The sequence below is a fragment of the Budorcas taxicolor genome, chromosome 4, assembly GCF_023091745.1.
Source record: "Budorcas taxicolor isolate Tak-1 chromosome 4, Takin1.1, whole genome shotgun sequence".
Classification (NCBI taxonomy): domain Eukaryota; kingdom Metazoa; phylum Chordata; class Mammalia; order Artiodactyla; family Bovidae; genus Budorcas; species Budorcas taxicolor.
This window is the reverse complement of record NC_068913.1, coordinates 7,430,815-7,446,152: the sequence shown is the minus strand read 5'-3', so window position 1 is coordinate 7,446,152 and position 15,338 is coordinate 7,430,815. Positions and strand designations below refer to the sequence as shown.

Below are 15,338 nucleotides of genomic sequence, written 5' to 3'. Positions count from 1 at the left end.
GGAGTTTCAGCTTTAGCATCGTTCCTTCCAAAGAACACCCAGGGCTGATCTCTATTAGAATGGACAGGTTGGATCTCCTTGCAATCCAAGGGACTCTCAAGAGTCTTCTCCAATACCACAGGTCAAAAGCATCAGTTCTTTGGCACTCAGCTTTTTTCACAGTCCAACTTTCACATCCATACATGACTACTGTAAAAACCATAGCTTTGACTAGACAGACCTTTGCTGGCAAAGTAATGTCTCTGCTTTTGAATATGCTATCGAGGTTGGTCATAACTTTTCTTCCAAGGAGTAAGTGTCTTTTAATTTTATGGCTGAAATCACCATCTGCAGTGATTTTGGAGCCCAAAAAAATAAAGTCTGACACTGTTTCCACTGTTTCCCCATCTATTTCCCATGAAGTGATGGGACCAGATGCCATGATCTTCGTTTTCTGAATGTTGAGCTTTAAGCCAACTTTTTCACTCTCCTCTTTCAGTTTCATCAAGAGGCTTTTTAGTTCCTCTTCACTTTCTGCCATAAGGGTGGTAAGATTTACAGACAAATAAAAACTGAGAGAATTCAGCACCACCAAACCAGCTCTTAAAAAACACTAAAGGATCTTCTCTCTACAGGAAACACAGAAAAAGTTTATAAACTCGAACCCAAAACAACCAAGTAAATGGCAACAAGATCATACTTATCAATAATTAGCTTAAATGTAAATGGGTTGAATGCCCTAACCAAAAGACAAAGACTGGCTGAATGGATACAAAAACAAGACCACTATATATGCTGCTTACAAGAGATCCACCTCAAATCTAGGGACACATACAGATGGAAAGTGAAGGGCTGGAAAAAGATATTTCATGCAAATGGAGACCAAAAGAAAGCAGGAGTAGCAATACTCATATCAGATAAAATAGACTTTGAAATAAAGGCCGTGAAAAGAGACAAAGAAGGACACTACATAATGATCAAAGGATCAATCCAAGAAGAAGATATAACAATTATAAATATATACGCACCCAACATAGGAGCACCGCATTATGTAAGGCAAATTCTAACAAGTATGAAAGGGGAAGTTAACAGTAACACAATAATAGTGGGAGACTTTAACACCCTACTCACACCTATGGATAGATCAATTAAACAGAAAATTAGCAAGGAAATACAAACTTTAAATGATACAATGGGCTGCTGCTGCTGCTGCTAAGTCACTTCAGTCGTGTCCGACTCTGTGCGACCCCATAGACGGGGGCCCACTGTCTCTGGAATTCTCCAGGCAAGAACAGTGGAGTGGGTGGATTCATGTCAAGGTATGGCAAAACCAATACAGTATTGTAAAGTAAAATAAAGTAAAAATTAAAAAAAAAAAAAAAAAAAAGAACACTGGAGTGGGTTGCCATTTCCTTCTCCAATGCATGCAAGTGAAAAGAGAAAGTGAAGTCACTCAGTCATGCCCAACTCTTAGTGACTCCATGGACTACAGCCTACCAGGCTCCTCCGTCCATGGGATTTTCCAGGCAAGAGTACTGGAGTGGGGTGCCATTGCCTAATTGATATCTATAGGACATTTCACCCCAAAACAATAAATTTCACCTTTTTATCAAGTGCACACGGAACCTTCTCCAGGATAGATCACATCCTGGGACATAAATCTAGCCTTGGTAAATTCAAAAACATTGAAATCATCTCAAGCATCTTTTCTGATAACAATGAAGTAAGATTAAATGTCAAATACAAGAAAAAAGAAACTAATAAAAATACAGACATATGGAGGCTAAATAACACACTTCTGAATAACCAACAAATCACAGAAGAAATCAAAATATGCATAGAAACGAATGAAGATGAAAACACAGCAACCCAAAACCTATGGTGTTCAGTAAAAGCAGTGCTAAGGGGAAGGTTCATAGCAATACAAGCCTACCTCAAGAAACAGGAGAAAAATCAAATAAATAACCTAACTTTACACCTAAAGCAACTAGAAAAAGAAAAACCCCAGGGTTAGTAGAAGGAAAGAAATCATAAAAATTAGGGCAGAAATAAGTGCAAGAGAAACAAAGGAGACTAGCAAAAAACAGCAAAACTAAAAGCTGGTTCTTTGAGAAGATGAATGAAATAGACAAACCATTAGCCAGACTCATCAAGAAAAAAGGAGAAGAATCAAATCAACATAATTAGAAATGAAGATGGAGAAAAAACAACAGACAACACAGAAATACAAAGGATCTTAAGAGACTACTATCAGCAACTGTATGCCAATGAAATGGACAACTTGGAAGAAATGGATGAATTCTTAGAAAAGTATAACCTTCCAAAACTGAACCAGGAAGAAATAGAAAATCTTAACAGATCCATCACAAGCACAGAAATCAAAACTGTAATAAAAAATCTTCCAGCAAATACCCAGGACCAGATGGCTTCACAGATGAATTCTACCAAAAATTTAGAGAAGAGCTAACACCTATCCTACTCAAACTCTTCCAGAAAATTGCAGAGGAAAGTAAACTGTCAAACTCATTCTATGAAGCCATCATCACCCAAATAACCAAAACCAGACAAAGATGCCACAAATAAAGAAAACTATAGGCCATTATCACTGATGAACATAGGTGCAAAAGTCCTCAACAAAATTCTAGCCAACAGAATCCAACAACATATTAAAAAGATCATACATCATGGCCAAGTGGGCTTTATCCTAGGGGTGCAAGGATTCTTCAATATTTGCAAATAAATCAATGTGATACACTGCATTAACAACTTGAATGATAAATATCATATGATTATCTCAATACATGCAGAGAAAGCCTTTGACAAAATTCAACATCCATTTATGATTTAAAAAAAAAACCTTCAGAAAGCAGGTATAGAAGGAACATACCTCAACATAATAAAAGCCATCTCTGATAAACCCACAGCAAACATTATCTTCAATGGTGAAAAACTGAAAGCATTTCCCCTAATGTCCAGAACAGGACAAGCTTGCCCACTCTCATGACTACTATTCAACATAGTTTTGGAAGTTTTAGCCACAGCAATCAGAGAAGAAAAAGAAATAAAAGGAATCCAGATTGGAAAAGAAGAAGTAAAACTCTCACTGTTTGCAGATGGCATGATCCTCTACACAGAAAACCCTAAAGATACCACCAGAAAATTACTAGAGCTAATCAATGAATATAGTAAAGTTTATAAAATTAATGCACAGAAATCCCTTGCATTCCTATACACTAACAATGAGAAAACAGAAAGAGAAATTAAGGAAACAATTCAATTTACCATTGCAATGAAAATAATAAAATACTTAGGAATAAATCTACCTAAAGAGACAAAAGACCTATATATAGAAAACTATAAAACACTGATGAAAGAAATCAAAGATGACACAAATGTAGAAATACACCATGTTCATGGATAAGAAGAATCAGTATAGTGAAAATGAGTATACTACCCAAAGCAATCTATAGATTCAATGCAATCCCTATCAAACTGTCAATGGTATTTTTCAGAGAATTAGAACAAATAATTTCACAGTTTATATGGAAATACAAAAAAAAAACCCAAATAGCCAAAGCAATCTTGAGAAAGAAGAATGGAACTGGAGGAATCAACCTGCTGGACTTCAGAATATACTACAAAGCTATAGTCATCAAGACAGTATGGTACTGGCACAAAGATAGAAATACAGATCAATGGAACAAAATAGAAAGCCCAGAGATAAATCCATGCACCTATGGACACCTTATCTTTGACAAAGGAGGCAAGAATATACAATGGAGAAAAGACAATCTTTTTAACAAGTGGTGCTGGGAAAACTGGTCAACCACTTGTAAAAGAATGAAGCTAGAACACTTTTTAACACCACCAGTTCAGTTCAGTTCAGTCGCTCAGTCATGTCTGACTCTTTGCGACCCCATGGACAGGCACGCCAGGCCTCCCTGTCCATCACCAACTCCTAGAGGTCACTCAGACTCATGTCCATCGAGTCCATGATGCCATCCAGCCATCTCATCCTCGGTCGTCCCCTTCTTCTCCTGTCCCCAATCCCTCCCAGCATCAAAGTCTTTTCCAATGAGTCAACTCTTGGCATGAGGTGGCCAAAGTACTGGAGTTTCAGCTTTAGCATCATTCCTTCCAAAGAACACCCAGGGCTGATCTCCTTCAGAATGGACTGGTTGGATCTCCTTGCAGTCCAAGGGACTCTCAAGAGTCTTCTCCAACACCACAATTCAAAGGCATCAACTCTTTGGCTCTCTGCCTTCTTCACAGTCCAACTCTCACATCCATACATGACCACTGGAAAAACCATAGTTGACTAGACGGACCTTAGTCAGCAAAGTAATGTCTCTGCTTTTGAATATGCTATCTAGGTTGCTCATAACAAAAATAAACTCAAAATGGATTAAAGATCTAAACATAAGATCAGAAACTATAAAACTCCTAGAGGAAAACATAAGCAAAACACTCTCTGACATAAATCACAGCAGGATCCTCTGTGATCCTCCCAGAATAATGGAAATAAAAGCAAAAATAAACAAATAGGACCTAATTAAAATTAAAAGCTTCTGTACAACAAGGAAACTGTAATCAAGGTAAAAAGACAGCCTTCAGAATGGGAGAAAATAATAGCAAATGAAACAACTGACAAAAAATTAATCTCAAAAATATACAGGCAGCTCCTGTAGCTAAATTCCAGAAAAATAAGCAACACAATCAAAAAATGGGCCAAAGAACTGAGCAGACACTTCTCCAAAGAAGACATACAGATGGCTAACAAACACATGAAAAGATGCTCAACACCACTCATTATCAGAGAAATGCAAATCAAAACCACAAATAGGTACCATCTCATGCTGGTCAGGATGGCTGCTATGCAAAAGTCTACAAGCAATAAATGCTGAGAGGATGTGGAGAAAAGGGAACCCTGTTACACTGTTAGTGGGAATGCAAACTAGTACAGCCACTATGGAGAACAATGTGGAGATTCCTTAAAAAATTGGAAATAGAACTGCCATATGACCCAGCAATCCCACTGCTGGGCATACACACCGAGGAAACCAGAATTGAAAGAGACACGTGTACCCCAATGTTCACTGCAGTGCTGTTAACAATAGCCAGGACATGGAAGCAACCTAGATGTCCATCAGCAGATGAATGAATAAGAAAGCTGTGGTACATATACACAATGGAGTATTACTCAGCTATTAAAAAGAAAGCATTTGCATCAGTTCTAATGAGGTGGATGAAACTGGAGCCTATTATATAGAGTGAAGTAAGTCAGAAAGAAAAACACCAATACAGTATATTAATGCATATATATGGAATTTAGAAAGATGATAACGATGACCCTATACATGAGACAGTAAAAGAGACAGAGATGTAAAGAACAGACTTTTGGACTCTGTGGGAGAAGGCGAGGGTGGGATGATTTGAGAGAATAGCATTGAAACATTTATATTACCAAATATGAAATAGATCACCAGTCCAGATTCGATACATAAGACACGGTGCTCAGGGCTGGTGCACTGGGATGACCCTGAGGGATGGGATGGGGAGGGAGGTGGTAGGGGGGTTCAGGATGGAGAATACATATACACCGATGGCTGACTCATGTCAATGTATGGCAAAACATTATAATAGTGTAAAGTAATTAGCCTCCAATTAAAATAAATTAATTAATTAAAAAAATACTGGAGTTGGTAGCCATTCTCTTCTCCAGGGGATCTTCCTGACCCAGGGATTGACCCAGGTCTGCTGCATTGCAGGCAGATTCTTTACTGTCTGAGCCACCAGTGAAGCCCTCAGACATTGTCTGCACCTGATCAAATACCCCAGCAGAAAAGAATTCCATCTCAACCCAATTTAAAGTTAGAGCAAAGGGAGTTTTGACACACTACACAAAACTATCCTCAAAGCATTTTCCTTTAGGTAAAATAGGCAAACACAACCACAAGAATACTAACATTCATAAAAGCTATAGCTTTTCTAAGTTCTTATTAGTATTTCTGACAAACTTTAACCCAAATACAAATGGGTTTTAAAATCATGTATCAGAATTTGTGGCTAAGACTGACCAAAAAGGACCTAAAACAGTGGTAAAGAACTTGCCTGCCAATGCAGGAGAGGCAGGTTCAATTCCCAGACTGGGAAGATTCTGCAGAGAAGGAAAAGGCAACGCACTCCAATATTCTTGCCTTAGAAATCCCATGAACAGAGGAGCCTGGTGGGCTACAGTCCATGGGCTCACAAAGAGTTAGACATGATTTAGTGACTAAACAATAACAACGAAGCACTGAGTGCAGCTTATCTTTAGATAGATAAGTTAAGGTGAACTTGGAGAACTGACTTCAGTTGCTTTCCTCAGCTTTTTAAGGAGGAAATCCATTCCCTTAATTACGCAATAAACAATTTTACACAAAATTCATGAGAGACTCCTAGATCTAAGGATTCATTAACCAACTTCTTACTCTAATATACAAGAAGCAACATTTTCTAGTGATCACATTCTACTCTGGTCTTCATTATTTCTTTTTTTTTTTTTTCGTTATTTCTTTAAACATCATCAGTGCAGTGAAATGTCATCCCCTTTAATTTCTGAATTCTTTTTTCTTGCTCTAAATATAACCAATGTGCTGATGGTACAGCTATTAAGAATTTCCAGGGAACTTCTTAGAAAATAGAATTACTCTTCTTTTTGCTTAGCAAATGCTTTTAAGCATTTAGACTTAGATTTATTAAACATTTAAGAATAAAAACATAGAAGCAAATGAATTACAAGTAAGTACTAAGGTTAATTTGTATTATTTTGCTGTTATTGTGAATACTAGGTAAATTAGATCAGATTTTTCTCTGTTAAACTTCTCTTGTGCCAATATGTTCCAGATGACAGCAAACTACCCATTGTGCAGAAATGCAGGCAGGTAGTGTTTTGTGTGTTTCCCCAGCAATGTCAGTTCACCTGCCAGGTTTCTTTCATATAAACTTGTCTAAGAAGCAGCATAATTGCAGCGTAATTGACATCTAGTGAACAGGGAAACTTACCACATGGCAGAGCAGTCAAAATTCACCAAGAGCCATTTGTGGGGATTAAAGTTAAATGAATCTGCAAACTGCCAAGAAATAAGAACAACAAAAAGAAAACACTTCAATTATTAATGCTTAGCTAAAACTAAGACCTCATGCAGAGTAATTAACAGTTTGTATTCTCAAATAAAAATAGTCTGATCTGTCAGACAGAATGGAAATCAGGTGAAACTGTGGGGTCTGGGGCTCATGGGCACTTGGGCAGCTATCCCAGCTACCTGAGCCTCATTTCATCCATTTCAAATCCTATCTCATGAAACATCAAGCTAATATATCTGATTCTGGGCTGAGGCACAAAGGGAGGAAAAGAGCTTTGGAGCCAGAGCATCTGGGTTGGCATCTGGGCACAACTGCTTCTCCATGTGCCTGGGTGGGAGTCCTGCTTTGTGGAAAAGTCATGAGATAACAGCCGTGAACGCCTCAGCGCGGGTCCTGAGGGTGATGCAGAAACCGTCTGGTGCAAACCCTGTAACTGCTCTGTGGTTGTAGGGCCATACAGGTCGGGGAGCCATGTGATGCAGCTCTGGTTACGTCCAGAGAACTGGAGAGAGCAGTCATTGGGCGGGGCTTATAAAATGACGTCACAGGCAGCCCTAAACCAGGCTCTGCTCATAGAGGGCGAGAGGAGGGGCTCGCTGAGCTGGTAGGGCTGTGCCTTGGGGGCACCCTGCAGGGCACACCCACAGAACCAGAGCGAGACTATGGCCCACCGGGCATAAAAGGTATCAGGTTGTTGGCTGTAAAAAAAGCACAAGCTAAAAGCTGAGAGTTATGCTTTATTTGACAGACTTTCCCAGGACTCCAAGCCCAGAAGACAGCAATCTCAGGTCACTCCAAGGGACGGCCCTGAAGAGGGAAAGGGGAGGCCAAGCTATACAGGGGTTTTTGCCCCAGAGGTCAGGTAGTTGGAACATCAAACCAGTACTGCCAGTCAAAGGAAACCAAGGGCTTCCCTGGTGGTTCAGTGGTAAAGAATCTGCCTGTAACACAGGAGATGCAGGGGGCAAGGGTTCAATCCCTGGGTCAGGAAGGTCCCCTGGAGGAGGGCATGGCAGCCCACTCCGGTATTCTTGCCTGGAGAACCCCATGGACAGAGGAGCCTGGCAGGGTACAGTCTATAGGGTCGCAAAGAGTCAGACATGACGAAAGTGACTTATCACACAGGCCAAGGAAACCAAACATGTCAAGTTAAGGAATTTAGAGCTTTTGTTTGTGTGGGAAGTTGCATGAGTCTGGGCTCAATGAAATCATTACCTTGATGGGCATCTCAGCTACCTGGGGCCAGTGTGCTGGGCATTCCTATCCTGAGTCCCCACAAGGCTCACTTTCAGGGGCGGCTGTGAGGTGAAGTCTGGATGGCTGCAACACCCTTTATTTACTGATGTGGCAGCAGCATTTTTCTATGGAAATTTATGTAAGGGATTGGAATTAGAGAATATCTAAGGCTTTCCTAAAAATATATGCAAATTTAAATGGGTTAATCCTAATTTGGTGTAGGGCTATCATATTTGGATCAAGGGATGCATTTCAAAGACCTTGGATAACATAAAACATGCAGAATTTCAAAGCATATGAAAGGTCATGGGACATTTCTATCATCCATGAGGATGCCCACCCCCAAGAAGCAACACAAACACACTTTATAGTTCAGTGGGCTCTCCTGCTTTGACACTGGTGAATCCCAGTTCATTTTTGAGGAAAGTCATAGTTCTACTTTTCCACATAAAATGAGATGTTATTCATATTTTATGCTGTGTACTTTCAATTTCGCATAGTCTGAAGTCACATAAAATGTATCCACATTTCAAACTACTAGACTATTTGACAATTGGAATTTTAATTCACAGGTGCTGTGGCAGAAAATTGGACTGATTCAGCTTAGAAAATACTTCATGCATGGTTCCCAAACTTTATGAACTAGCAAAGTTCTCAGAGTATACATACCATGATCAACAATGGGAAATGAAAATATCGTAACTAATATACAGCAATTAGGATCAGCCCATTTTTCATTAAATTGGATGGTTCTTTTACCAATATGGATGTAATAGAGCAACAACTGTTCTTGTTTCTCTAAATATTTTCTTCTTCGTTCCAAAGACACCATCCACATTCATTATACTCAAAACAGTGAGAGGGTCACTGGACACCAGTGGTAACAATTGCCAACAACTGGCTCTAGGATCACTCGTCAAGTTCAAGTGTCAACCTATTTTCAAGTAGGACAAATAAGAGATTTCAACCAGCAAGACTGACTAGGGCAGTCTGTGTTTTCACTGACTTGTCAGAGCACGTGCCCCTGGCTTGTCCTCTGGCTGAGTAACAGGACCTGAGTCCACCTGAGGCCATGTGCTGCATCTATAATTGAAGCGGATGATGACAGTGGTCTTGCTGAGACCCTAGTTGGGAGGAATCTCCCCGGGGGAAGCTTCAAATTCTCTCTGAGGCTTTGGGACACCTCCCCTCCATCCTGACAAGGGAGGAGCAGGAGGAGGCAGGAGAACGCAAAGGGCCAGGAGGGGCCGGAGGGCAGACACTGGATCTGCTGATGGCCACCTCACCCCTCCACCCACTCTAGGGGTGCAGATTCATTTCCCTCCAGGTTCCAATAAAAAGCAAAGTTGAGAAAGAGGCAGGAAATGACAACGAGTTTCATTTGTTGATAATGAGAAACAAAAGGTGAAAGAAGGGCTTTGTTTGCTAGGAATTTCATTAGTTTCCTCCTGGGGGCTGATCTCTTTAAACCTCTCTGTCTTTCATTACCCACAGGGATGTTTCTTCCTGCTGATGGAGAGGAAGGCGCTTATCAGCAGGGCTGGGCTGGGTAGACAGGATATTACAGTCCCTTATCGGCCAGCTGAGCAGCCGGCCCTCCAAGCTGGGTATGAAACCCTATCTGATACTGATAGGAACTCACTGCAGAGAGATGGGTGGAGTGCTGCCCCACCACTGCGGTGGTCTGACAATTAGACACCACCTCATGAAAGTGAAACCTTGAGTTGTTGGTTCATAGCGAAGAGTGTAGTGGGAACAGATCATGAAATTCTACTCTAGACCCTCAGAAAAGACCAGGCCTTGGGAGGGGCACATGCGTCCTGATGGATGCTTTACCCTTGGTCTCTTAAGGTCCCAGGGGAGGGAGACATTCCCAGTGGTATGTACCATCACACATAGGACCACAACAAAACATATTTACATATTGGAGAGATTTCTTCTTCATCTCTCAGCACCAAACACCCACCTAACTAACTATCAGCCATAAACTACAGGAGTCAGTGTGAGCACCCTGTTACCAGAACTTCTCATGTACTTTCATCCCTTCCCAAGATTTCCAGAGGCCTCCCTGTACCCCCGAGGATTGATCTTCACCCTTGCACACATTCAGAGATCAATAAGTAATTACTGAATGAATGAGTGAATGGATGGATGGATGTGATGGAGGCATAAACCAGAATGCATCTTCATTCATTAGTGACAAAAGGATTACTCATTTCAAAGATGAGAATTTTGTATTATATACCACTGATACCTACTTTTCTAGTATTATGGTGTTATGAGAATTCAAATCAGTCATTAGAAAATTGATTGGCAGCAGACAACAGATCAGAGAGAGGCTTGGAGGGACAGTCTATCCAGGTTGTAGTGGGAAATGAGAAGAACATGTACTGTGTGTACAGCTTGCTGTGTGTGGGTGCTGCTTCTCAGCCCTTTAAATATGATTAACGCTTCTGATTTTTATAATAACCCCTCAAAGGGGGCTGGATTATGAAATCCATTCTGTGAGGTGTGGAGAGGTTACTAGCCTGCCCAAGGGAACAAGGCTGGTCTTGGTGCAAAGCTAGGATGCAAACCAGCTGTTCAGTCCCAAGACAACACCCTTGATTCCTGCACCACATGAGGCCATGGTCTCAAGAAAGCCCTGTCTCTGAGCATGAAGTCATTACTGACAAAGCCTGCTGCTCTGGGCCCTTCGCTGCATGTACATCTGAGTCCCCAGCAAGAAGGAACCTCCTGCCCTGTGAGCTGCTGACAGTGAAAACCTGCTTGGCTCTGGAATAATTTATTAGGATCTGTCTCTAAGATCATCTCTGTGTGTTAAGTCTGCACCCTGGAGAAGTCAACCATTTTGATCACAGTTTCTCAAAAGAATCAGATGTTTTAGGAGGCATTACAGGCCATATATTCCAAATTCTGAGCATGCACAGGACATTTAAATGCACTGATGGCTGCTCGTTCCTTCTCTATGAAGGTGAACATCATGCTCAGTCGCATGATCAGAACATGACTGTGACATTGACTTAGATTGAATAGAATGGTGGGCTGGTTTTTAAAAACTACCCATTGATCTGAAATGCATTAAGATTTTATTTTCTTCCTAAATATTTCCCCATCATCTTATGAACTAAAAATCTATCCTATCATGACAACTCTGCCCTGGATCTGCAGACTAAGAAACAGTATAAACATCAGGTGTGTCTTCTTTGAGAAGACAGTTTTTGGAACCAGGAAGGTTCTCACCCCCTGTCACAGGGAGGTGTAACTTCTAATCATCACAGAAATGGGTATGGAAATCACTTGCTGAAATGAACCACAGTAGCGAAAAATAAAAGTATCACAACCTTATAAGGACTAATCACTGATCACAGTATATATACCTTTAAAAAATGGTCTTGTTGATTTCCTGCCCATTGAGCTCGTCTCAGAGAACTGCGTATGTATAACTGATTCACTTTGCTATACAGCAGAAACTAACACATCAGTGTAAAGCAACTACCCTCCAATAAAAACTTTAATAAGTAAATAAATAAAAGTGATCTCGTTGAAGAGCACACTCACCTCCACGCCATTCAGAAGATGCCGGAACTCAGGGCAGATGAAGGCACTGCCTGCGTAGGCGGCATCCACGTGCAGCCACAAGCCCTCCTCATGACCTGAAGCCCAGAAATGACCTGTGAGTTCTTGGAGGGATGTCCCCGCACCGGAGTCAAGCACCCGTCCCATCCCAGCACCTTTTGAACATCGTCTGTCAATAGCGTTTGTTGGTCTGATGTCTGCATCCCTGACAGGCGGTGATGCTGAGGCAGCAGCTCTTCATTGTTGCTGGCCCAACAGCACTGGGCACGCGGACCAGTACGCAGCACGTGCATGGAGGCGAAGGGAGCACCTGGACTTTCCGAGTTGACCCTCAGGCCCAGCAGAGCTCCATGAAACCAGCATACCCCACTCACATGCCACTCTCCACATCCACTCCAGGTATGCACTCTGATCCGCTCTCCCAGCCTCACTCACTGCGAACTTTCTTTCCAAATCTCTGGGTTCTGAAGCCCTTCCCACAAGCATCTCTTGAGGTGGGGACCACCCACAGTCCCCACTGGTCTCTCTGCCCCCCTCCATCTCCGCAGGAAGTCCAAGCACCTATTTTATGCTTCCTGAATCTTCTCAGCTCCTTTCATGAGTGTGAATTTTGTGTTCCAGCCACGCCAGAAGGGCCTCACAGGACAGGAACCTTCTAGCGTTGAGCTGGGAGAGTCCTGTCTGAACGTGCTCCTCGATTCGGGTGCATCTGCGTTCAAATCCCTTCCCCAGGTGCCCCCTGCCATGTGGCCTTACTGCCATGCCACAGGCTCACTCTGCTCTTGGCAAATGGAGATAAAACAGCACTCAGACCCCAAGGGATAAACCAGGTGACACTCATACTGTATCTATCACGACACTAGACAGACTCAGCGAGGAACGACACGATCACTGCGATTATTCCCAGCCTCCGTGCTGGGTGCTTCCCACGGCTGTGAAATATGCAAGCAGGAGAGGAGGTGGGTCTAGATCAAGGGTTGGGCTCCTTCCCTTATGGGGGCAGATGCTGCCCCGGGGGACCTGAATCAGGGCCCCCTTGCAGGGGCCGGTCGGGACCTGCCAATGCATCCACACAGGTGAATAGACTCAGTTCACTTTTGCCTGCGTGATGCTGGTTCATCACACACAATGCTATGAGGAGTGAGGACCAGTTCTGAATTCTGCTGATAAAAGATGGAAGACACATTTCAAAGCAGAGATTCAGTTTGAACTTCAGGATGGAAGGAACGAAAGCCCTCGAAATCCAATCCAACGAAAGTTGGATTAAGATCAACTGTGTCCTGGGACAATGATAATTAACCCAGAGAGTCACACTGGGTGCAGCCTAAAGTGCCTGCCCCCAGGTGCCCTCAGAGCCCCCCTCAGATGTGTCTGTGTGCCAGAAAGGGCAGGAAGCCTTAGGAGAAATGGGATCAGGAAAGGACGCAATGGCCAGCACCGCAGCAGCAATGCTGTCATCTGTCGCTGCTATAGCTCAGCTCTGCTGAGGGAGGGAGAAGCTTCAGACACGCGTACAGGATGGACACAAACTCTCAGGGCAAGTTTGGATTCTCCGTGGGGCTGCAGAGGCCGCTGTCAGAGAACTGCATTTTCTGTTAGAGGCAGTTGGGTAGAACCTGACAGATGCCAGGGTCTGTGCCCAGCTCAGGCAGACAAGGCAGGAAGGAATACAGCCATGAGGGCAGGAGGAGGGCGATGGAGTTCTGGGGACCCCTCAGCCCTCACCCCGTGAGAAAGACGCTTGTCACACAGTAAAACCACAACTCCTTTCCTTAGCTGGGCCTCGCCTGGGAAGATGAGGAGAGGAGATCTGACCTCAGACCCCAAGAAGGGGGCTGGAATGATGCCAGCCCCCAAGGCTGCGTCACTCCAGAGGGTACAGGAGATCTCGGAGCGGGCAGTAGGTGGGGAAAGACAGAGGGCCCTCGGGTGGGAAGGGGGTCCCCAGAAAGACGGCTTCAGAGAGAACTAGCCTCACCCCAAGGAGATCTGGCTTTTGCCCTTGGCTCTGGGGGCGGGGGAAGGCCATGTCTGCTAGGACTCATCCCCCAGACAGTGCATCCTCACCAGCCATTCCATCCTGCCTGCCCTGTATCCCCTTCCACACTCCCGGGACCTCTGCCTCAGCTTCCCACCTCATACTTTCTGCCTGTCTGCCTTCAACTCTCTGCTTTCTGTTTCTTACCCTTTTCTCAATAAAATCTGCCAGGAATTTCCACTGATCACTCCAAGGTGACCAACTGAAGCAGTCTCACTGGCAAGTTGTTTCAAAAGAAACTAAACAGAAAGTGTCTTTCCTGAGACTTCCCGAGTGATCCAATGTCTAAGACTCTGTGCTCCCAATGCAGGGGCCTATCCCTGGTCAGGGAACTAGATCCCACATGCTGTAAATAGAGAGTTCACACGGGACTTCCCTGACCATCCAGTGGTCAAGAATCCACCTCCCAATGCAGGGAACATGGGTTCAACCCCTGGTCCAGGAAGACCCCACATGCTGTGGAACAAGTAAGCCCATGGGCCACAGCTCCTGAGGCCGAAGGGCCCGAGAGCATGTGCTCTGCAATGAGAGGCCCCCACCAGGAGAAGCAGGTGCACAGCAGCTGAAGAGCAGGCCCTGCCGGCAGCAACTGGAGAAAGTCCGTGCACAGCAGCGAAGAACCAGCGCAGCCATAGAGAAATAATCAATTTGTAAAAAGAGTCTGTATGCTGAAACCAAAGGTCCCACATGCCTCAATGAGGACTGAAGATCCCATGTGATATAACTAAGACTTGGAGCAGCCAAACACATACATAAATAATAAACATTGCTTTTTAAAAAAGCATCTTTCCTAAAGCAGTAGTTGGGAGAAGACCAGGTTCTGATGAGCCTCTTGGTCAAATACTGGCCCAGACAACTAATCTGAATTATTTGAATGGTTTTCTCTGATCACACTATAGAACCAGGGTGACCTGGTCTTGTCCAAAGTTGAAGAATGCTAAATATTTGGTGACAAGCAAGAAAATGACACTCAGAGGAGGGCAAGCAGGTAAAAGGTGCTCATTCACTGTGAGGACACCACCCATGGTTCATAAGAGGCTTGCCAATAATAAGTAGAATTGTCCAAATTGCCCTTCTGGATAAGCCTAGGCAGTAGGTGGAGGGTAGTGGTGCTCACTGGATCCCTCAGCCCCCCGGGAACAGCCTTTATGTTTGGCACCAAAAGCCCCTCAGTGATCCAGCTCTTCCCACAGCCCCCAGCCCCGGGGCCATGGGAGCCCCAGGATAGGAGAGCAGCCAGTGCTGGGGGCGGGGTCCTGTGGGCTATGCCCCGTGGGGCTCTCAGCCCTCTAATCTAATAGCCATGGACTGCCATCCGCCGGCCGGGGCCTGGACGTCCAGTTCCCAGCCTGACATCTGAATCCAGTGGCCCAGCGCCTTG

At 43.6% G+C, this 15,338-nt stretch overlaps 1 protein-coding gene across 3 annotated transcripts in view; it reads right to left on the bottom strand.

Annotated features, from left to right (window-relative positions):
• DDC (dopa decarboxylase) overlaps positions 1-15,338 on the bottom strand; it is a 98,844-nt gene that overhangs the window by 30,704 nt on the left and 52,802 nt on the right. For all 3 annotated transcript variants that reach the window (XM_052638679.1, XM_052638681.1, XM_052638680.1), the window contains exons 8-9: positions 11,902-11,996; positions 7,024-7,091 (exon numbers count right to left, since the gene is read on the bottom strand). In XM_052638679.1, coding sequence (XP_052494639.1) covers positions 7,024-7,091; positions 11,902-11,996 — 163 coding nt within the window. The remainder of the gene's footprint in view (positions 1-7,023; positions 7,092-11,901; positions 11,997-15,338) is intronic.